At 36.6% G+C, this 23,065-nt stretch overlaps 2 protein-coding genes across 3 annotated transcripts; one reads left to right on the top strand and one right to left on the bottom strand.

Annotated features, from left to right (window-relative positions):
• The first annotated feature begins 96 nt into the window (after nt 1–96).
• On the top strand, nt 97–6,561 carry wwk (white walker). 2 transcript variants are annotated; one of them, XM_008197777.3, is made up of 17 exons: nt 97–823; nt 873–1,434; nt 1,481–1,724; nt 1,775–2,016; nt 2,065–2,181; nt 2,226–2,332; nt 2,388–2,573; nt 2,748–2,930; nt 2,980–3,115; nt 3,276–3,331; nt 3,534–3,608; nt 3,660–3,911; nt 3,964–4,161; nt 4,216–4,514; nt 4,785–5,148; nt 5,199–5,579; nt 5,625–6,561. In XM_008197777.3, the coding sequence occupies exons 2-17, from the start codon at nt 1,335–1,337 to the stop codon at nt 5,682–5,684; spliced, it is 3,000 nt and encodes a 999-aa protein (XP_008195999.1). In that variant the 5' UTR covers nt 97–823; nt 873–1,334; the 3' UTR covers nt 5,685–6,561. The 2 variants fall into 2 exon arrangements, with proteins under 2 accessions (XP_008195999.1, XP_015837199.1); XM_015981713.2 differs by having other exon boundaries at nt 2,778–2,930; nt 5,625–6,560.
• A 23-nt stretch (nt 6,562–6,584) lies between these two features.
• On the bottom strand, nt 6,585–10,209 carry AlaRS-m (Alanyl-tRNA synthetase, mitochondrial). The gene is made up of 11 exons (XM_008197778.3): nt 9,908–10,209; nt 9,689–9,862; nt 9,496–9,641; nt 9,255–9,446; nt 9,063–9,207; nt 8,874–9,013; nt 8,678–8,825; nt 7,358–8,620; nt 7,152–7,309; nt 6,892–7,102; nt 6,585–6,843 (listed from the first exon to the last, which is right to left on the bottom strand). The coding sequence occupies exons 1-11, from the start codon at nt 10,115–10,117 to the stop codon at nt 6,637–6,639; spliced, it is 2,994 nt and encodes a 997-aa protein (XP_008196000.1). The 5' UTR covers nt 10,118–10,209; the 3' UTR covers nt 6,585–6,636.
• Between the last annotated feature and the right edge of the window lie 12,856 nt (nt 10,210–23,065).

The following is a 23,065-nucleotide window of genomic DNA, read 5'->3' as shown; positions in this document are numbered from 1 at the left end:
ATAAATGCAATAATACTCATAGTGCAAAATTGCACAATGCTCTGAATACAATACAAATAGTGGAAAACACTGCTCTCAGTTTTTATTGATATTTTTTTCGGGCGTTATTACATTCGAAGGCAACTACCTTCAAGCAAAAAGTTTATAAAATCAAAATTAGCAAAATATTTAAAGTTTTAAATTGTTTTAATTGATAAAACGAGTTAATTGTTGTGTTTGCCCTATTCAAACTGGTTAATCGTGTTTTGCGTTTATAAAAGCAACAAATTTTAAAAAACTGTACATTTTGACAGGTGACGTTACTGTTGTCAATATGCTGGAAGAAAAAATACAAAATAATGATTAAACCCCGTAAAAGAAGTGAAATGTGATTAAAAAATCTGCAAGTTTTTGATGCGTTTTTGTGGTTAATTTATCCAATGTCTCCTTTTGTTGTTTTGTTTGTGTTTTCGCACCTAACCTTTATTGTAACAACTAATGAAGTGATTTATGTTAATAACCGGCGTTTGCTGAATGTGATACCCCCTCAGAGTGACGGAAAAAAAGTGGAAGCTAGCAAAGCAGAAGAGCCTAAGGATCATGTAGAAACAGTGCACATAAAAAATGAAGCAAAGGTTGAACCCCAACCTGTCAAACCTCAGGAAGTACCTCCTGAACCAAAAAAACCGAGCAAAACACTCGAAAAAAATGAAACGAAAGTTGAAGATCACAAAGTTTTCAAACCAACGGAAATGGAATCGGGTGCCCTTTTGCGGGGTGTTTCCGTTGTGGTGATTTTAACAGCTCTAGTAATTGTTTACATGGCCTTGAAGACTTATTGCGGGTAAATTAGCACGTAATTTGTTGTTCTAATGACTGACGGGTTTTGTTAGCAGTAAAAAAAGCAAACAACCTGTGATGGTAAGCAAATACGGTGTGAGGACACGGCGCAGTGACATAGAGATGACACCTCTTCCACTTGACGAGGACGAAGAAGACGAGACTTTGTTTGATGTGCACAACACGAATCGATAATTACATATTTCTTGTAAATACCTAATATTTTTGTATTAACTAACCTATTAAATATTTTTTCCAAAGTGTTGTCTCTTGTCACCACACGAAAAGGTCGCAATAAGCTTATATTTTGTAAATTAGAAATTTTGAAAAAATTGGATGGAAAAGACTCTAAAATGTTTGTTTACGTTGGCACCCCTAAACGTCACCCTCTTGACACCTTTTAAAAATGGCGTTATGTCAGAAGTAGGCGTAACGTCAACCTATTACCTAACATTAGCATTCTCATTGATTACTTCCTCTTGCGTGATCGCAACTGTGTATTTCGGTGGTCTCGAATGTCAAATGAGGGTGAAATGGCGACGCAGGAATCCGACCCTGCTAGCACCCTCCGGCGCCGCAAGTTGGTCGAGTGCGCCCAAGAAAAAATCGAACAAGGTAAAGCATTCCCACCTTTGGCATCCCCTTAAGCAACATGTTCCAGCCTCGGAACTGCTAAAAAAGAAGATCCCGTGCGCCGGCCACTTCCTGGCCCCGAAGCGCCTCTGGTTGAAGCGAATTTCGACGCCGAACTGCGATGTTGTTGTTGTTTTCCCGCCCGGCGCCGAGGACTCGGTGTTGTTGTGGCTCCTGTCCAAGCTGAGACAGTCGCCGGGGCTTACGGTACACGTAAGACACCATGCTTCCACCCAAAGCAGCGCATTTTACCTCACGGCACCTCTCTCGATGTAACCTTCACAAACAATTAAGCCCCCGTGTGCAGTCTTTGTTATTACAGTTTGCTCAAAGCTGCCGAAGAATATCATCTTCCCAAAATCTTAAAGGAGAGCAAGGGAGGTGGCTTGAAGGAGTTTCTAGTTCAGGACTTCCAGTCTTATGAGGGATCAGACGCTGAGGACCACTTTTTTACCACTGAGGAGAGACAGTGGCTGGTTTTGAGGCTTTTGGAGAGCATAAGGGCCAAACCCAACGATTCCCAGGCAATTCCAGGGTTGACACTTCTCGAAGGACAGCCCATTGGTACCAGACAGGAATTATCAATCCATTTGAATTATCAGTAATTTTCAGTCCCCAAATGTTTAACTTCTGGAATAATCTCGCAGGTATTTCCCCTGCACGAACCCGCGGCTCTGGAACGCCTCCAGAACACGTGGGTCCGAGACTTTTGTGCCCGGCAGCCCCTAGGTAACTCTAAAACGGCACGGACTCTAATGTATTGATATTTCTAGACGAAATAACCGAATATTTTGGGGTCAAAATCGGGATGTACTTTGCCTGGCTGGGTCATTACACCACGGCTTTGAGCATTCCGGCGATTGTGGGATTTTTCTTTTGGGTGGGTCTTAATCAACCGATCACAAAACAAACTCCTCCCATTTTCTCCCTTCCAGTTATGTTGTAACGGCAAACACCAGACGCTGGAAGACGTGGGCTATGTCCTGTTTTCAGTTTTCAACGTAGTTTGGGTCACGACTTACCTCCAAGCTTGGAAGCGTTATTCGGCCGAGTTGGCCTTCAGGTGGGGCACTCTGGATCAACGCGATGACCTCCTAGCCGAGCCCCGCCCGCTGTTCAGGGTACGCCCACTGTTACTAAGCAACGATTAATTAACACACTTGACGTTTGGTCAACTGTCAATCAGTTGCGAAATGTCATCGCTTGGAGCACCTTTTTCGCTATAATTTGTACTTTATGTATGCCGCTTTATTTCTTTAGAGAGCTTATAGTGCTGTAACATGTCGACGTGTTAGGTTGCGCGACATGTTATGATATGTTCCCAGGGACCTCTCCAGCCTAGTCCGGTGACCGGCCGCTTGGAGCCCTGGCACCCGACGTGGAAGAGACACGTTTTCAGATATTGCATTTCGGTGCCGATCATTGTCATTTGTTTATCGACCGTTTTCTTCGTCATGATAGTTTCGTTGCAAATTCAGGTGGGTTGGGATTGTTCCAGGGGGCGTGGCTATTGTAGATGTGTTTCAGGATTGGTGGGACGGGTTGCTAAGTGCGAGAGGACTGCCCATGTGGCTGGGGTACCTCCCCAAAATCATGTTGGCTGTCGTTATCTCGCTAATGGACGAGGCCTACTTCAAAATAGCCATCTGGCTCAACGATAAAGGTGAGTTGGATAAAATGCGTGGTAGTTTTCAAAACTGACGTTTGGCATGGATTTTCGTACGAAGAGAGCGTAAAATATTGTGTTGGTTGTTTCTTATTAGTTAGTCTAGAGTAGGTGCTAACTATTTAACTGTGAGCTATGTTTTTACCACGCTGCTCAGAGAACTACCGTCTCGAGACCAAGTACGAAAACCACCTCATCGGCAAAGTGGCCTTGGTTTGTATTCTTCTTACTTGTACAAAGCTTGTTGCACTTTACTTCCTCTAACTGCGTACTAGTCTCTTCTCCAATATAAAATAGAACAAAGTAATTTAAATCATTGCATGCCAGGTTTTACTAATTCGTTAAACGTCCATTGCCCAACTCTAAAAACCTCCGCAGATTATTAAAAAAATGCATAAACTGTTCTGTGTTTCAGTTTCAATTTGTCAATTCGTTCCTCTCATTATTTTACATCGCATTCTATTTGCAAGATCAGGCGCGCCTCAAAGAGGTAACTTTGCACCCATCCTGTCTACCCAAAAATTCACCACACTATCTTTAGCAATTGGCCGCTTTACTGATATCTCGACAAGTGATCGGTAATCTAAAAGAATCGGCCTTGCCTTACATGCTTGAGCACTTGCGATTGGCCAAAATGAGTTTCGATCTGTGGGGCGCTTTAAGTCCCCAAAACGCCAGACCGCCACCTGGCGAGGAAACCGAGAAAGTACCAGAAATTAAAGAAGAACCGAGCACCGAACAAGCCAACAAACGGAGCATGAGTCAAGCCGAACTCGAAAGTTCTTTATACAAAGTCTGTTAAGCTATTTTTGCAAATAACTTCTCCTGATTTACGTTTCTCTTAGTACGATGGAACTTTCGCCGATCATTTGGAAATGACAATGCAGTTAGGATATGTCATTTTGTTCTCGTCTGCCTTTCCTCCGGCTGCGGTTTGCGCGATGTTGAATAACTTGATCGAAATCAGGAGTGATGCCTTCAAGCTGGCTTATGTGTGCCAAAGGCCGTTTGGGCAAAGAGTGCCAAATATCGGCACGTGGCAGGTAATCACTCGCCCAATCAAATTAGACCAAACGGGAGTGAGTCAATTGTTTCAGAATTGTATGGAATATATGAGTATAATGGCGGTTTTGGTCAACTGCGCTCTGATTGGTTTATCGGGGCAAGTGCACCGAATGTTTCCCGACATGACTGCCACTCAGACAATTCTGTTGATTGTGGCCTTGGAGCATATCATGCTTGTTATTAGATTCATCATCACGTGTGCCATCCCGGACATCCCCGGTTGGTTGGCCACCGAAATGGCCAAAATCGAGTGGGCTCGACGCGAAGCTAGCCGATTGGCCAACACGTCGACGCCCTCACCCGAAGAGCTATCGGCCAAGATCGTCGGGAGGTGAGTTGTAGCGTCTGGCGAAGGTAGAATTCGTAGTCTCTAGAAATAAATACAATGGTTGTCTTCCGTTTAGGTCCCGTGTGAGGGCTAGCAACGTTCGTCCCCAATGGTAAAAAGTTTGTGCTTCGCCAAAACAAAAACTTTGTCACTATGCAAACCATATCAATCTTTTCTAGCACGTCTACTCCATTTTGACGTAGTCATTTCGCTTTAAAACCGCGCTTAGCCAGTGCCATATCACTTGAATCGTGAATGTGACTTTTTGTTTAGATTTTCAGTGTCGCCGAGCCACAGTCTGGTCGCCGGCAACGAAAACAAACTCGACATTAAGTTGCGCGAGATGAGCGAAACTTTGAAGGAAACGACACATTCGCAAAATGTCACACCGGTACCGACCCCCACTTCGCCAGCGCCGGGCACGGCCCATTACAAACCCGTCTCCATAACCCCCGATAGCATTCAACAAATTCCCCCGTTTAAGCCAAGAAAATCCAAGGAGTGGACCCCAGCTGAGGTGGTGCCGCCCGAACAGACCCACCATTTGACGATCGGGCCTGGAGGGGGCGCCGAGTGGGCCAAACGCCTCAAAGAGGAATCCGACATACATCGAAGTACTGACTGCATTACCCCTAAAGTAATAAAACCTTCGTACTGATTTAATTAAATACATGTTGTTTGGTTTAGGACGCCTCTAGTTCTGATTCAGACCTGTTGAAAAGTAGCCCGGTGTGGCCGCCGCGCCCGCGGTCCCCGCCCCAGCCGCCCAACCGGGCACGCCCCGCCCCCGCCGACTCCTCCCTCAGCGACAGCGCTCGCAGCGTGTCGAGTCAGGAGGCGGCGGACGAGGCGGCCCGCGCGGCCGAAGAACTAGCAGCGAAGAAGACGAGAGTCAAGCAAAGCCTAATGAAACGAGCCCGTTCTGTGGCCATTTTCTCGCTGAAGTTGAAGGAGCGTCGCGCTAGGGAGGCGCAGGAGAAGGCGGCGAACAAGCCGGTGACTCCGACTGCGCCGTTGCCGCCGCCGCAGTGTGGAGGCGGCGAGTTGTCGTGCATACCCATCGAAAAGGTGAGTGGAGCGGTTGCGAAATTGGGGTTATTTGGGCTGTTTCAGCTCATTCAACTGGAGGATGTGAGACGCAACGTACGGCCTAACCAAACCGGAACTTTGTAGCAACTTTGCTCGCATTCCTCCTACTCAGTCGTCGTGTAAGCATTCTTTATTTAAGAAATGAAAAGTAGAAATTTGTTTTATCGACACGAACTTGCATGTTTTTCAATTTCAATCGGGTGAAAGAGTATTCCGTGAATCGAGCAATAATAGTTTAAAACGTTTAAAAATCAAACAGATTGCAATGCCCGTTTATGAAACGATGGTAAGCTGATTTTTAGATATTTAAACTTTAATGTTAATAGTTACATAAGATTGTTTTTAAATTATTTTTTATAATCTGTAGATTGTATGTTATCCTCACGTAGCGGTAAGACTGTAACAATTAATAATTAGTGAATAGGTCGGCTGGAGTTTTGCTTGGTTGCGTAGCCGCTGTAGTTTCGTTGGGTTCATTGTAGACCCCCTAATCCCTGGAGTTATTAGTTTCTATATTTTGACCACGTTTAGAGTAAAGTTCGTCCAGTATATTGTAATGCATTGCCTTTTCATGCGGCTAGTGTGACCCCACGAAGTGTAGAAAATGACGACCGGAGCAACCCTGGCCTCCACCTAGTGTTTGTTTAGTCTGCCGTCCGCTTTGTCCCGGCTAACGCCTCTAATTAACGAACCCGTCTAAAGCCGGTCGCCACTTTCTACCAGTTATAGTACACTAGGCCGAGTATTTTTTTGACGTTTTACATAGCGCTTATCAAGTCTCAATAGTGGAACTAACAATAAGACTGCAAATATTTTTGAGATTTAGTACGAAAAAATGCCTTGGTATTATTGTTATTAGTTCGATTTTTAGCCAGATTTTAACGATGTGATTATCCACAGCATTAAAAACAAACAAAAAAATTGACAAATTCTGTGCTTGTCGAACTTTCATGTTGCTTAAATGTTAAGCTTGTTGACTATGTATTTAATAAAAATAAATAAGTGTTTATTAAAAAAAAACAATCTTATTTCTCTACTACAGATTTTGTTCAGCGAATTTCTTAGCCAATTCGAGACTTTCCTGTAATAAAGGGTCCCAATCTTCCAATTTAACTCGCTTGGCTTTCATATTGCACACAAGAGACGGGTCATAACCCTTGGGAGGAACAAGAGAACATTTGAAAACGGCTGCGACGGTCTCTTTCATCCATTTTTCGGCATCAAACGAGACATTTTTCATATTCTTTAACAAATACAAGTCACAAGTCGCTCATAATTTGTGCAATCTTACCTCAGGAACACAACAACGGGCCTTTACTACATTATCAGAGTAAGAAATTATCAAAACAGGAATGTCAGGACATAAATTTGTCGCTTTTTGCAACGAAACGTTTTCCAAAATAAGTGATGTGCGCAAGTAGTGTACCATATATTTCCGATTTTTTGCTGTTTGTGAAACATTTGACTCCATAGCGTTGCGCATCTCGATTTCGATAAACTCTCTTCAAAAGCATAACAAGTTTTTTGCGTTGCTAACTGCTAATAACTCACCGTAAATTTCTCTTGCCTGAATCCTTAATCTGCTTACTAATTTTGTTCAAAATATCCGCACATTGTTGTTTAACAACAACCGGCAATATGTTCTCGTCTTCAACACTGTAATTCAGTTGTTTCTTGAATGATGTAATTGCCATATTCAACACATCAGGCTAGAATTTTTTTGAAATTAAAGGAATCGTAAATGTGTATTTTTTTACCTTATCAATATTGTCAGAAACGCTTTTCTCGAGGGTTTCCAAGTTAGTTAAAAGATGGGTTCCGTTGCTTTTGGCCACTTTAGCCCTATCTCCCGTGACACCGTGAATGGAAGTGGTGCTCCTCCCTAGTGACTTCATACTGACGATACAAAAGTCCTCAATATCACTTGTATTCAAAACATGGGTACCACAGCACGGCTCACGTGACAAAAACCCCTCTCCACCCTTAACTTCCACAACCCTAATCCCAGTTTCCGGGTACACCTCACCTGGGATTAAAATAATCTCATCCAAGTTGGCCAACCTCTGACTATCCAACTCGCTGATATTGACCGGTAGGCGGCCCTGAATAACTTTTGTTATCGTACTCTCTACTAACTCTAACTCATCAAGCGACAATTTCTCAGCAAAAATACCAACATCCAAGTTGAAATAATTCTGGGTGACTTTACTCGACTTCTGGCACGTGGCGCCTTTCACCTTTTTTAACACCGAGTTCAGCAAATGAACAGCCGTGTGATTTCTCATATTTTTGAGGCGAAAATCGGGGTCAATTTTCAAACTACCGGTCATGCCGACCTTAACACGCCCACTCTCCCCGGAACGGAGAAACCCCTTATGTAAAATATACCCGTTACAGTCTTGTGCTTCAGTCACTTCGAATACGCAGTCCCCAAAATTAATTGCGCCCCTGTCGCTGATTTGCCCTCCAGCCTCGGTGTAAAAACTTGACTTGTCCAGAACCAACCCGTAAAAATTTTCCGACTCGATTTGGCGGACTAACTTCGAATCTTTGACGATTTTCAAAATGACCACTTCCAGATCATCGAAGACGTACTTCTCGCCCTTCTTTGCGTAATTGTAAAGAGTAGACCTGTCTGTTTTCGGTACTTTAGCCCTAGTGAGTTGCTCATAGACGTTAGGACCTGACACTAGGCCCTGTTCCTTGCTCCGAATTTTGGCGAGCTCGAGTTGCTTGTGCAAGTCGGACGCGTTGAAGGGCAAATTCAAGATTTGTGCCAGACTGGAGATCGAGTCCTCGTCCAAACCGAACGTATCGTAGAGTTTAAAAGCGAGTTGAGCGTCGATAAATTTCGGGTTGGTAGAACTGATCTCTTTATACCCGGCTACCAGGCTGGGGTTTTCGTTTATGTCGAGTGAAAGGAGCTTGGGTTGGTGTTTGGCCAGTTTGACCCACTCTTCTGTGGCTTGTTTGCGCACCGATTTGTAAACTTCCTCTTCATAATCGATAATTTGGTGTATCTGCAATATTTTTTTTTACAAATATGTTGAGTTAAATATGTGAGAGTTAAAGTCCACCTGTTTGACGTTGCGTTCCATTTCGGGGTAAACACACCCCAAGTGTTCGATTACGTAATTTGAGAGCTCCTTAAGCAGCCCACTGTCTTTGTTGAAAACATTTTCACACAATAGGAACGCCCTTCTCATTACACGTCTCAGTTTTTGGCTGAAATGATACGTTTTTTATCTAAATTTATCAGGTGGCGGTTTTTACTTCTGTTCAGGAATCATTGCATCAGCGAGACAAACGGTCACCATTCTTGCGTGATCGGCCAATACCCTGTAGGATGCATCCAAACTGTTCCAATCCTTTTCACCAAACGTGCCCCGATATTCGGGGATTTTGCTGCAATTCTGTTCAATTATTCAATCCAATTTGTCTGTTGAATCTAAACAAACTGACCTTATGTATTGCTTTAAGTAAATAAGTGAAATTATCAGTGTCATAATTGCTAATCTTGCCCTGAAGAACTGCAGTGAGTCTCTCGAAGCCCATACCGGTATCGACGTGCTTTTCAGGGAGTAAATCAACTGATTCATTGCTTTTACTACAAGTGAATAATCAGAAAATTGGTTGTTGGAATAACAGTTTTACCGATTGTATTGAATAAAAACTAAATTCCAGAGTTCAGTGAGATCATGGAGTCCCTTGTTGACTAGTTTCGCCCGATTATTTGACGTTGTATGGTCGATGTGAATTTCAGTACAAGGGCCACAAGGGCCCGTAGGCCCCATTTCCCAGAAATTGTCTTTTGATGTGAAAGGTAAAATCCTGTCTTCTGACACCCTACACATTTTACGTAACAAGGCAAGGGCTCAAACAGTAATTTTCTCACCCAATTGTTTTCCAAATTTCTTTGGTTTCCAAATCTTCATCGATCCCCAAAACTGGGTCACCCTTGAAATATGTGACATACAACCTTGAGGGGTGTATTTTATACTCTTCAGTTAGCAACTTCCAAGCCAATTCACACGCCTCTTGCTTTAAATCAACAATCTGAGTCAGTGTTACACGTTTGTTACACCTACCTTGAAGTAATCGCCAAACGACCAATTCCCCAACATTTCAAAAAACGTGTGGTGATAGCCATCGCCTCCAACGACATTCAAGTCGTTGTGTTTGCCTCCGACTCGGATGCACTTCTGTGAATTTGCAACGTTTTTGTATTGGGGTTGGTGTGTCCCCAAGAAAACTCCTTTGAACTTAAAGTATTTTTTAGTTGAGAGTTTGGGACCATTACTGCTTACCTGATTCATCCCGGCATTCACAAAAGCCACGGTGGGGTCGCAAAAAGGGACCACCGGGCTTGATTTGATGAAGTTATGGTTGTTTTTGTTAATGAAGTAATCGAGAAATTTTTGTCGGATGGCTTTACCCGTCCTGTCTTTGTCCACATATTTACTGATTTTTCGCGTTGATGTTCGGACGATTTGGCAGCCCCATAAAAGTTTCGTCATTTTAAAAAACTGGAAATTTCATTTTATAACCTTAAAAACCGGGAGGATGATCGAACTAAACTGTCACGAGCGAAGCGACATTCGACCTACTGAAGATTTGAACGAAAGAAATTGATTGTAATTATTGAATTTTTTAAATTAGTTAATGTAAGGAGACATTGTAAGGGGTTTATATTTATTAAGTAACTCCTTTGTGCATTAAAACATTCGCTTAGTTTATTTTAAGCGTAGTTGTGTAAAAGAGCGAAAACATGGCTTGGGTAAAGTCCCGGAAATACCACTGAATTATCATTTAGTAAAAAATTCGTTCAAACACTAATCTACTATTTGGCACCGTAACAGTTACATTAGTCTAATAATTGCCTCGTTAAACTGAAACGTTAAGATAACATAAGTTGCAACATTTCCGATAAAACAAAAAATAATAGCTTTTCTAATGCTAAAAAAGCCGGCCGGGCGAAACTCCCGAAAGTAGTGTTTCGAAAAATTCGTTAGTCTTGTTAAAGTGTCTATTTTGTGGCAGTCTTCAATAAAATATTCCTGAGTTTTGAAACACAAATCGATGAATTTTTTGCTTTCTTCAGTAGTGGAGTCCATAGGAAAAACAATCATGAAAAGATTAAACTGCAAAAAATGATCCATTTACTAAAAAAAAAAAGAATTCTACTTACCATTGTAATGAATAACACATAAATATTTGCAATAATGAAATGTTGGTACAAAGGCCCATCCGTGTGTGTGATAATCGTAAAACAAAAGTTCAAAGAACTGATTATTTGCAAACCACTGTGAAATATTAGCAGTATGATTTGATAACCGAATAAGTTGTTAAAGATGTCGATGATTTCTCCTAAAATTCGATAATACTGGACAAGACTTCTCAAATCCTTAACAATAGTTAGACTTGAGTTCATTCTAACAAGCCTGGCGTTTAATTCTTCGTATCTCATTCTTAAGCATTCAGTTATACAAGTTAAGAAAGCAATAAAATGAAATTCGTAATACAAATCGATCATAGGCCCCAATTTCATTCCTTTAACGAACGAAAGCTCCAGAACATTTGACCAAATATACATTTCATACGTTACAAACAAGAGAAAGACAACTTCCTTCACAGCAAACCCACAATAAAAATTCTTCAAAACTCTCAACTCCTTTGTCCCTGTATTTTGCAACTTCTCGTCGACGTACCGAAAATTTGTTATCAGAACTCTCCACTTGTCCACGTCCCAGAAACAGGATTTCATGACAACCAGAAAAATAAAAATTTTCAAGTTCACACAAGTCAAAATGTAGAGGCACTTCTGGGAAAAAGGCATAATCTCGAAGACTTGTTGGGTAGTGTCGTCCAGTATGAGAGCAACAATCCAGGACAGTTTAAATGCGAGGAAAATGCATCCAGTTAGTTTGTTTATGGTGGGTTTGTATAGACAGTTTCTGTTGCAATCGTACCATGGGGTTATTAGAACAAAACTTAAATACGTCCATAGTGGTCGAATAAAATTTATGTCTTTCACTGATAGTTTGAAATTCATCATAACTGGAGAATTCAAGATTCGGCAAGGTAATGATCGAATTCCCGATAAACAATTAAGTGAGAGCTTCGCTTGCGTCACCCAGAAATTTGATACCTGTAGCACTTGGCAATAAATTACACAAAGGCAAAATAATGTAATTGAATGAAAGAAATTTTCAAATTATTATAGACAAAGCAAAATGTCAAGTCAAGGTTTGTTATATTTTGTTCTTGTGGGGTTTTTATTATTTTAATTACACTTAAAAGTTTTTTCTATATTTTTATTTAAATCCGGGAACGGAAACAAATCATGTAACTACATTTTATACCTCTTTTCAATATTTGCTTCATTAAACTGAAGTGTAATGATAACGTAAGTTGCCACATTTCCAATAAAGCAAAAGATAATTGATTTGCTGACATTACAAAAGCCGGCTAGAGAGAACTCGCGTAGGTAATGCTTTGAGATGCGTGTTAACCTTGCTAATTCTTCAGCTTTTTGAGCATCTTCAGTAAAGTAGTATTCCTGAGTTTTGAAGCACAGGTGCATGAACTTTTTACTTTCTCGTACAGTTGAATCGATGGGTAGAATAATGGCGAACAAATTAATCTGAAAGCAGGTTAATAAAAACGAAGTAATAATTTAAACCTTATTGTATCTTCTTCTTACCATCGTAAAAATTAATACCGAGACATTTGCGATTATGAAATGATGGAACGTGGATTCCTGAGTCTGCCTGACCATTGAAAACATAAAATTTACACAAACAACCACTTGTAATCCACTGTGAAAAATAAATAGGATAATTGGGTATCCGAATAAATCGTTAAACAAGTCAATCATTTCTCCTAAAATTCGAAAATATTCAACAAGTTTCCGCAGTTCTTGTACAATGTTCGGACTTGAGTGTAGTTGTCGGAGCTTATTATTTAGGCCTTGGTATCGCATTTTAATTGAAATGACAAGACATCGTATCAGAATTATGACTTGCAATGCATAAAACAACTCTAGTAAAATATCAGTTAGAAGGGATTTGATAAACGAATAACCCAAAACCAGTGACCAGATGTACGTTATGTAAAATGCGAATAAAAGAAAAAGGACTTGTTTCAGGAAGAACCACAAGTAAAAGTTTTTCAATATCTGCTCTTCTTTTCTTCCCTTGTTGTTTAATTTCTCGTCGATGTATTGAAAATGTGTCATCAAAACAACCCACTTGTCGGAATCCAGAAAAGAGCACTTTATTATGACCAAAAAAACGAAGAATTTTAAATTCGCAGCTGTTAAAATGTTGACGCATTTTTCCGAGAATGGCATTATATGATAAATGTGTCTTACAGTGTCGTCGAATGTTGGAATAATAGCCCAAAAGATAATAACAATGATTAAGGCACATCCACATAACTTCATTAAAAGTGGTTTGTGAACACAGTTTTTGTTGAAATCGTACCATGGTGTAATTAGGAAAACGTTCAAGAATTTCCACAAGGGACGAATAAAATTGATATCTTGCGTTGATAGTTTCAAACTTGTCATGTTGGCTCGTTAGAGTTCTACCGCGGTATGATGACATTTTTAATTAATTAGTTCTCTCGTTCAGGAAATTGAGTGTTATGACGTCTAATTACTAATTGGCGAGGACGCGGATAGAATAACTAATTTGGCTTATGAAAAAAATAAATACTTAAGAGTCCTAGCGAGTATACCATTAAACTAAAAACGTAACTGCTTCAATTATTTATACTTCTGAGACTGAGGCGTTTGTGAAAACTGAAAGTTAATTTAGTTAAAAACAAATATTAGAGAATGCATTTATTAAAGGAAAAAATAAAACAGAAAAAGAATTAAAGTTTATAACGACAGATATCTCAAATTGTAAGTTTGATGAAAAATTTATTTTCATAAAAATATTTTGATATGTGTTATTTTATTTTCTCTACGACTATACCTTTACATTATTAAATATATCTTGAATAGGTTTATAACACGTACACAACACTTAAAAAAAAACTATACGATCTTACAACAGTGTTACAAAAAATATATACATATTAACCCGGCGCATCCACCATTTTTGCACCAACATTTGCTCCTGAAAACTTTGACATAACAACACTTGTTAACCAAAATATTATTTGTTATTGAATTCACTACAAAGTAGTTTATTTACACATAAATAATTTATAAATAACATTATCCTACACAATAAATTTGTTTTTTTAATTCAAACACTAACAAAAAATTATTTTATTATTACACGATATTCTGACTCTGGTTAAATTGTATAGATATGATGAAATAAGTGGCCACATTGCTAATCACACTAAAAATAATACTTTTTCTCGTTTGAAAAAATCCCGCTGCAGAGAATTTCCGAACACTTTGCTTAGCAAATTTTGTTAATTTAATAATTACATCAATTTCTTTGCATTGTGGCCACTTTACGTGCATTTTGTATGATAAGTCGACAAATCGTTCAGCTTCTTGAACGATTGAATCCATCAGTACAACCATTTTAACCAATGCGAACTGAAAATGTTGTCAAATAAACAATTTTTGAGTAACATTTTGTGAACTTACTAAGAAGATAAGTAACACAGAAAAATTTGAAAATAGCATGCTGAATGCTACACTGCACTTTTCCGGTGTATTAGAAGCAGATGTGAAGAAAACGTACGGAAAATTCAAACATCCAACCAGTTGGAGACCAGCGTGAAAAACAAGTAAAAGAATTTGATAACCAAATAATTTGTTAAAAGCGTCGATAGTTTCCCCTAAAAGGCGGTGATAACACACTAAGTTCTGGTACTCTTGTAGAACTTTTTGGTTGTTATTAAGACATTTCAAAAGCCGATGGTTCAATTCCTTGTATCTATTATTGAAACATTTTAAAAAAGCAACTATCAAAGTAACTACTTGGAATTCGTAACACCTGTCCACTGTAGGTGAAAACCAAAGGCTTTCCAGGAAAGTTATTTTCATAATACGTGACCAAACATGCGCTTGATAACACAAACACCCAAAAAACAATGTTTGTTCCAACAAAAATGTGCTATAAAAGTTATTCCAAATTTTTCTTTCTGTTTTTTCATTATTGTGTAAGTTTAGGTCTAAATACCTAAAGTTTGCAAGAAGTATTTTCCATTTGTTGTCTGTGCCAACAAATGACGCATTTGCGATAGATAGGATGGTAAGAACAAATATATTTAAGCAACTGAATGCATAATTGATTTTTTGCGTAAATAAGAGCTGTCGATAAGATTTGTTTAATTTGTCATGTAGAAATGTTACATCGAACAGCCAAAAAAGTTTCAGTAAAATCAGTAAAGTTCCATATATTTTGCACATGTTGGGACTGTAAAAGGCGTTTTTGTCAAAATTATACCAAGGTGTTATGAGATAGATGTTAAAATATTTCCACAAATATTTAATGAAGTTTATATCTTTCACTGATAAATTTAAATTCATGTTGATTGTAAAAGTGGTAAAAATGTTGTGTTATTGGTATATTACGCAGTTGTGGTATTTCTAATGTTTAATTATAATTCCAGATAATTGGATCAATTGTTACTTTATCTGATGTCATCAGTTTAGGGCAATAATTGATTGCTTGTAGAAGTATTCAGAAAAATACAAACTTTTCTAAACTTAATAAACAAAAAAATGGTGAACGTTGGATTTTTTTATTAAAATTTTGACGACACACATCACTTTTACTTGAAAGTTTTACATCTATTATTTTTATTTTATTATTCTTTTTGGTTTTGATTAAACTGCACTGAAATTACAAAATACATAGCCACGTTTGCAATCAGGCTAAATATAAGATTTTTTCTAATGTCGAAAAATCCTCCAGCGCTAAATGTTCGTACATTGTGTTTTGCAATGCTTATAAATTTAATAAGCTCGTCACTGTTTCTAAAATTTAATGTAAACTGTTCCTGCATTTTATAGCATCTATCAACAAATGTTTTAGCTTCTTCAACTGTTGAATCCATCGATATCACCATTTGTAAAAGGCTACCCTAAAACAGTTTACAAAAATTTATTGAACCACTCAATAAACAGTGCAACCTTACCAATAATCCTATCGTTAAAATAAATAGTGAAAGTAATAAATAAGGTCTCAGGGGTAATTCTAAAGTTGTAAATGCTGTAAAGGGGAAATTTAAAGAGCCTACCAACTGAAGACCACATAGAAAAACGATTAGGATTATCTGGTAACCAAATATTTTGTTTATTAATTCAACAACCTCCCCCAATATGCGATGGTAGAACACGAGGTGTTTTAGCTCTTCGGTAACTTTCGGGCTTCCAGAAATTTTCAAGAGCCGCTTATTCAAATCTTTGTATCTGACTTTTATACTTTCAGTAAGCACGTTTATCAAAATAATTAATTCAAATGCGAATAAATAATCAAGCAAAGGAGTAGTCCAAATGGTTTTGAAGTACGATGCTTTCATGAGAACTGACCAAATGTACATTTGTCCACAACTTGCACCAAAGAAGATTACTTGTTTTAAAAACCAAGCAAAATAAATATTCTTCCAAAACTGTTTTTCAGTTTTCCCTGTATTCTGTAGTTTCAAATCAATAAACTGCAATCTTGAAAAAAGTTTTCTCCAGTTGTCCACGCTCCCAAATGATGATTTTACAATACCAAAAAAAGTCAGTGCCCACATATCTACGCTACACAAAGCATAGTTTAGTTGTTGTGTTACAAATAAATACTCGTAGGTTTGTTCAAGAGAACTGTTAACTGTCATAGCGGCTATTGAAATAATCTTTAATAAAATTATTAACGACCCATACAGCTTGGAAATTTTTGGTCTATATGGTGCATTTTGGTCAAAATCGTACCAAGGGGTAATCAGTAAAATGTTGTAACAGCTCCATAATGGTCGAATAAAATTTATGTCTTTTAGGGAAAGATTAAACCTCATGTTGACACTAAGGATTTAGAAGGCGGTATAGTCCTTTACTGTGTTTATTAACAGTGGCACTTTAGGAAATTAATTCATTTACCAAATAAAAGATAATGAAATTGTATTTATTGACATCTATCTCTACGAATTCATAAATTTTTTGTTTACCCCCTTTTTGGTTTTAAAATTTACGAGCCATTAATTGAATCGATGCTAAGAATGATTAGATTTGCAGAACTAAATACATTATTAAGCTTTTGGGTAATAAAAAAAATTAAAAAAAATGTTTTTTAAGAAAAAAAATTTATTTAAAAGATGCACTAAAAAGTAAAAAATAAACGTAATGAAAGTGATTAGGTACTAATATATTTCCTAATGACCAACATGCCGTTAATGTTGGTATAAGTTACGGTATGTGCACATCGAAAACCTATTTATAAATATAACCTAAAACTTTAAAACCCCATTTAACTCATTCAGGGGGTTTTATTTTATTTTTATTATTTTTTATTTTATTTATTTTGTTTTGTTTTATTTTATGTTATTTTATTTTATTTTATTTTATTTTATTTTATTTTATTTTATTTTATTTTATTTTATTTTATTTTATTTTATTTTATTTCATTTTATTTTATTTTATTTTATTTTTATATTTTATGTTTATGTTCTGTTTTAATCCAATTAATTGAATGAACGTCATACCTTCACCTAGATGTTGGTTAAAATTGAATTGAAACATTTTCACCTAAATTTAAAAAAAATGTTTATCTGTTAAATACAAACGACTGAGCCTAACGTTCATTAAACTGAATTGCGATTATTAAATAGGTTGCAGCATTTCCAAGTAACCCAAAAATTACACTTTTCCTTATAGAGAAATATCCAGCTGCGCTGAAATTTCTTGTAAAGTGTTGGGCGTACGTTGTCAGTTTCCTTAAAGTGTTTATTTCTCTCGAATCTTGAATGAAATTTTCTTGTAACTTAAAACAGAAATGCACAAATGCTTCGGCTTCTTGCACGGTTGTTTCCATTGAAATAACCATCCAAATGAAACAAAACTAAAAATTACTATAATTTAAAAAAAAACATCACAGTTTAACATACTAGCATCAGCGTCAGAATGGCAATGTTGCACAAAACTATATGAACGTTGAAATTGGTGGTATTGAAGGCAATTAGTGAAAAATTGAAACATGCAACCAGCTGCAGACCACAGTGAAAAGTAATCAACAGGATCTGATGCCCAAATAAATTGTTGTAAATTTCCACAGTTTCCCCCAATATTCGATAAATTTGCACACACTGTTGCAACTCTTGGACCACTTTTGGATTGGTTTTAATTCTTGCAAACCTAGCATTCAGAAGTTTGTATCTTGTTTTAATTCTACTAAGTATGCTAGTGAGTAAGGTGAATATTTGAAATTCGTAAAAAAAATCACACAACGGGCTGTTCCATAAACTTTGAAGGACACTTATTTTCAAAAAAATTGACCAGCTGTAGACCTGATAAAGAAGAAACGCAAGCAAAACAACTTGTTTTAAAATAAAATGAAAATAGTTTTTCCAAATGTTAATCTCGATTTTTCCCCCATTTTGTAATTTTGCATCAATCGAGTAGAAGTTCGTGAAAAGCATTCTCCATGTGTTAAAGTTAAAAAACGAAGACTTAATTAGAGTAGTTAAAGTTATAACTGTCCCACTAATGATTCCCAAAATGTAAGTAAATTTTTCCGTCATCACGCTCCGGGTCAACATTTCAGCCGCACCTTTATTATTCAGCATAACAAAAATCCAGGCAAGTTTTATCAAAATGAAAATCACTCCATGTAGTTTACGTAAATTGGAATGAGTTGCTGTGTTCTTATTGAAATCGTAGTATGGAGTTATTTGGAAAATGTTAAAGAATTTCCACAAAGGGCGTATTATAATGAGGTCTTTTGATAAATTCGAGGTCATGCTGGTTTGGAAAAGTGTCTCTCTTATGTTTTATCACCTAACTTACTACAGCCAAAAACAACAAAATTTAGGTAATTGTATTGAACTGAAAGCATATTAGAATTATTGGATGTTTTTTATTGGAATCAATAGTCAATTGTCATCGAGTTACAGTAACAAAATATTTGTTTATAAAAAGTGAGACTTGCTGAATAACAAAAACATCACTTAAGAATGGTAAGGTTGACGCTCGTTAAACTGAATTGCTATAATTAAATAAGTAGCAGCGTTTCCAATTATGCTAAAAATTATGTTTTTCCGGATCCTGAAGAATCCTACTGCGGTAAAGTTTCTTGTAAAATGTTGCGCATAGATCGTTATTTTTCCGAAAGCATCGATTTCATTGTTTTCTTGTAATTTGTAACACAGAGTTATAAACGTTTCAGCTTCTCGCGTAGTGGAATCAATCACCATTACCATCCATATGAAGCAGGACTGCAAACTTTGTTTTATTCTAGAAGCAGCAAATTTGTACTTACCAGCGTCAGTAATAAAAAAATGCCATTACAGAGAGCTATTTCAATATCGAAATTCCCCCTGTCTAAAACACCCAATGGAAAATTTATACAAGAAACTACGTTCAAACCGCTCTGAAAAGTAATAAGCAAGATTTGGTACCCGAATAACTTGTTCCAAGTCTCGATAGTTTCGCCCAGAATTCGATAAACTTGGGCAAGTTTTTGCAATTCGTGTCGCATTTTTGGGGATGTTTTAATTGCTTCCACTTTTTCGTTCAGTAGAACGTATCTTCTTTTGATACTTTGAAGTAGACTCATTAAAAAGGTAAAAATTTGAAACTCGTACATCAAGTCACACGTAGGACTGGCCCATAGACTTTGTAAAACACTGATTTTTAAAAAACTCGACCAACAGTACAATTGATATGTTACAAAAATCATAAAAATTAGCTGTTTGGTAATAAACCCGAAACAGAAATTTTTGCAAATGCTTGTCTCAACCTTGCCTCCAGTTTGCAATTTTGAATCAATGGCATCAAAACTCTTCACAAGCATTTTCCAAGTGTTGATATCCAGGAAGGAGGATTTGATCACAGATAATAAATTTAAAACTGAGAGAGTGGCTAACCCTGCCACAAAAGTGAATTTCTGAGTGAACAAAAACTGTTTAACCATTTCGGACAAATTCTCGTTTTTAAATAGAGCCACAATCCACACAAGTTTTAGCGCAATTAAAAAAGTTGCGTACAGTTTGCACAGTTTTGAATGAATTGTATTCTCATTGAAGTTGTAAAATGGGGTTATCAGGAAAATATTAAAAAACTTCCACACTGTGCGCATAAAAGTAATATCTGAGAACGTGCTCATCGTGGTTTTGAGAACAGTTTTTACTGTATGTAGCTGTTACAGGTGTATTATTAATTAATTATCGTGGTATGCAGTAACAAACTAAAACATCAATACAGGAAATTAAAAGCATACAAGTGCAAGATTAATTCAATTAGCTATATTTTTACTCAAATAATTTTTACGTTTTCATTATTTTTTATACTTCTGACTTTCATTAAACTGAATTGATGAAATAGCTAAATATATGACCACATTTGCAATCACGTTAAAAATGATGCATGTTAAATTTTTTGTTCGTTATGCTGAAAAATCTCTATAAATTGGTTCGAAAATAGCATTATTTTATTGTATTCAATGATTTCACAAGATTTCTTTAAAATTATTCGGAAAAAATGCCAAATTGGGTCGAAAATAGAGTTACCTTTTCGGGCTTTTAGGGACGTTTTTTAGCCTCACACTCGATTATTTTGCCAAATTTCATTAAAAATTGTCTGAAAATCGCCGCATTTTAAGACAAAAATTGTGTTATTTTGTCTTGTTTGAGCACTTAAGCTGAAAAATCAGTGTTTTTTGACGAATTTCCTATTTGAGGCTGAAAATGCTGAAGATTTTTTATTTTATTTTTTGATTATAGCATGACTTGATACTTAGTTTTCATACACTAGACGCATAATTCACTTTTATTCATTGTTTTGTCATTTTCTACCGTGTTAGTAGTCAGTAATTTTTTTAATAAACCAGACTGAAAGATCTCTCAGTAGCGTTGAAAACAGTGTTTTTTTTTGTTTTTGTGTTTATTGCCACTTATTTTATTAGAAATTCAATGTTGATTTTACAAGTTTTTTTTTCCAAAAATATTCGACAAAAGTACCAAATTTCGTGAAAAATACATTCGATTATTTAACAAAATTTCTAAAACTTGACTGAAAGTCGCCGAATTGTGACGTTGTTCTTGTCTTGTTTGAGCATTTAAGCTAAAAAATCAGTTTATTTTGACGAATTTTCTATTCTAAGCTGAAAATGCTGTAAGTTATATTTTATTTTTTAAATTCCAGCATGTGTTTAAACCTAGTTTTTTTATGTTACATCCATAAATTTCAGGTTTTTAATGCTTTGCAGATGTTCTTTTAAATCTCTATACCTAGTTTTAATAATTTCTGAAAAACAAATCACAAAGACAACCACAACTGCCTTCAATACACGTAATAAATAATTAACAAATTTTTTTCTTGTGTTCTAACAAAAGAAAATTAAGTGGTTTTTTGACTTTCGTTGAGCTGAACAGCTATGATAAAATATGTCGCCACGTTCGCCATCACACTAAAAATAATTCCTTTCCTCATTTGAAAATATCCGGCTGCTGTAAATTTTCGAATGTTGTGCTTGGAAAATTTAGTCAAGAAACAATTTTTCCTAAGTTGTGGAAACACCATTTGCATTTTATACAATAAATCAAGAAATCTTTCAGCTTGTTGAACAGTTGAATCCACCAGTATCACCATCCTAACAAAAGAAACCTACCAACACCAAGTGAATTTAGTTCGTTACCAATTTTCAAACTTACGATAATCACAAGCACAACCCAAAAATTGCTTATTAACAGATCCAACTGTAGAGTAAAGCTTGAAGGAGTGAGAAAACCAAAAGAAAAATTTAGGCACACCACCAGCTGCGATCCAATATGAAATGTGATTAACAAAGTCTGGTAGCCAAACAAGCTGTTAAAAAGATCAACCGTTTCTCCTAAAATTCGATGGTAGTAAACGAAGCTTTCAAATTTCTCGTCTTGACATTGCAAAAAATTTTCGTTCAAGTCTGCATATCTGCTTTCCAAACTTTTGACTACAGAAGTCATTAATTCAATTATCTGGAATTCGTAAAACATGTCAACCGCAGGAGACAACCAAAATCCCCGCAAAAATGAAATTTTCTCTTTACTAGTCCAGACGTGAATCTGGTAAACAACGGACATAATAAAAAATAACTGGCGTAACACAAAAGTGAAATAAAAGTTTTTCCAAATTGATCCTTCAGTTTTTCCTTTATTGTGCAAGTTTAAATCTAAGTATCGTAAATTGTTGAAAAGTGTCCTCCATTTGTTACCATCAGCCAAAAATGACGATTTTACCACTGTCAAGAGATTGAGTGTGGTTATTGTCACAGTAGTGATACAGTAATTGACTTTTTGTGTAAATAATAAGTGCTTGTCGAGAAATGTTGCATCAGACACCCAGTATACTTTTATAAAAATTAGTAAAGTTGCAAAAATTTTGCAAATACTAGAATTGCAAGGAACGATGTTGTCGAAGTCGTGCCACGGTGTAATAAGAAAAAAGTTGTAATAGCGCCATAAATATTTAATGAAATTTATATCTCTCACTGATAGATTAAGGCTCATGTTGGCTCAAGAGGTTTCCTGATAACAGTGGAGACCGTTATATTAAATTAATTGAAATGTAAATTGGACAAAAAATATAGGTCGATGGTAATAATTGATATCTGTTTGTTGGAATTGAATCGAATAACACTGTGTGACATGCTTATTTATTAGTACTAAAATGAAAAAGAAATATTACATCACTTAACAAGAAAAAAATTAAAATCCTGATTAGTTATTGGAACTCTGTCAGATGTTTGCAATTTAGAAAAAGCTAAACGAAATGACATTATTTTTGAAACTGCCGCTCATTAAACTGTACGGCGATGATTAAATACGTGGCAGCATGTCCGATCAAACTAAAAATAATTTTTTTCCCAATATAAAAAAATCCGCCCGCGCTAAACTTCCGCGTGAAATGTTGGGCATATGCTGTTACTGTTCTTAAAACATCAATTTCCCTCGAATCTTGGAAAACCTGTTCTTGCAGTTTGTAACAAAAATTTACAAATTTTTCCGCTTCTTGCACAGTTGATTCCATTAATAGCACCATCCAGATAAAGCAACCCTACGAAATTTTACTTATTTTTAGAAACGTCTAACTTTTTACGTACTAGCATTATCATTAAAAAAATTATGTTGCAGAGTATTATGTTAATATCAAAGTTCGAGGTATTTAGAGCAACTAGTGGAAAATTGAGACATCCAACCAACTGCAAACCGCAATGAAATGTAATCAAGAGAATTTGATATCCAAATAAACTATTGTAGATTTCAATAGTTTCGCCCAAGATTCGATAGATTTGCACCATCTCTTGCAACTCGTA

The sequence above is a fragment of the Tribolium castaneum genome, chromosome 3 (genome assembly GCF_031307605.1).
Source record: "Tribolium castaneum strain GA2 chromosome 3, icTriCast1.1, whole genome shotgun sequence".
NCBI lineage: Eukaryota > Metazoa > Arthropoda > Insecta > Coleoptera > Tenebrionidae > Tribolium > Tribolium castaneum.
This window is presented reverse-complemented; position numbering and strand designations above follow the sequence as displayed.

Coding starts and splice junctions, on each gene's coding strand:
- wwk (XM_008197777.3), top strand. CDS start 1,335: ATGTCAAATGAGGGTGAAATGGCGACGCAGGAATCCGACCCTGCTAGC. Junction 4,515..4,784: donor TCGGCCAAGATCGTCGGGAG/GTGAGTTGTAGC, acceptor CTTTTTGTTTAG/ATTTTCAGTGTCGCCGAGCC. Junction 5,580..5,624: donor CGTGCATACCCATCGAAAAG/GTGAGTGGAGCG, acceptor GGGCTGTTTCAG/CTCATTCAACTGGAGGATGT.
- AlaRS-m (XM_008197778.3), bottom strand. CDS start 10,117: ATGACGAAACTTTTATGGGGCTGCCAAATCGTCCGAACATCAACGCGA. Junction 9,447..9,495: donor GAAATTTGGAAAACAATTGG/GTGAGAAAATTA, acceptor TAAAATGTGTAG/GGTGTCAGAAGACAGGATTT. Junction 8,826..8,873: donor GCAATGATTCCTGAACAGAA/GTAAAAACCGCC, acceptor GTATCATTTCAG/CCAAAAACTGAGACGTGTAA.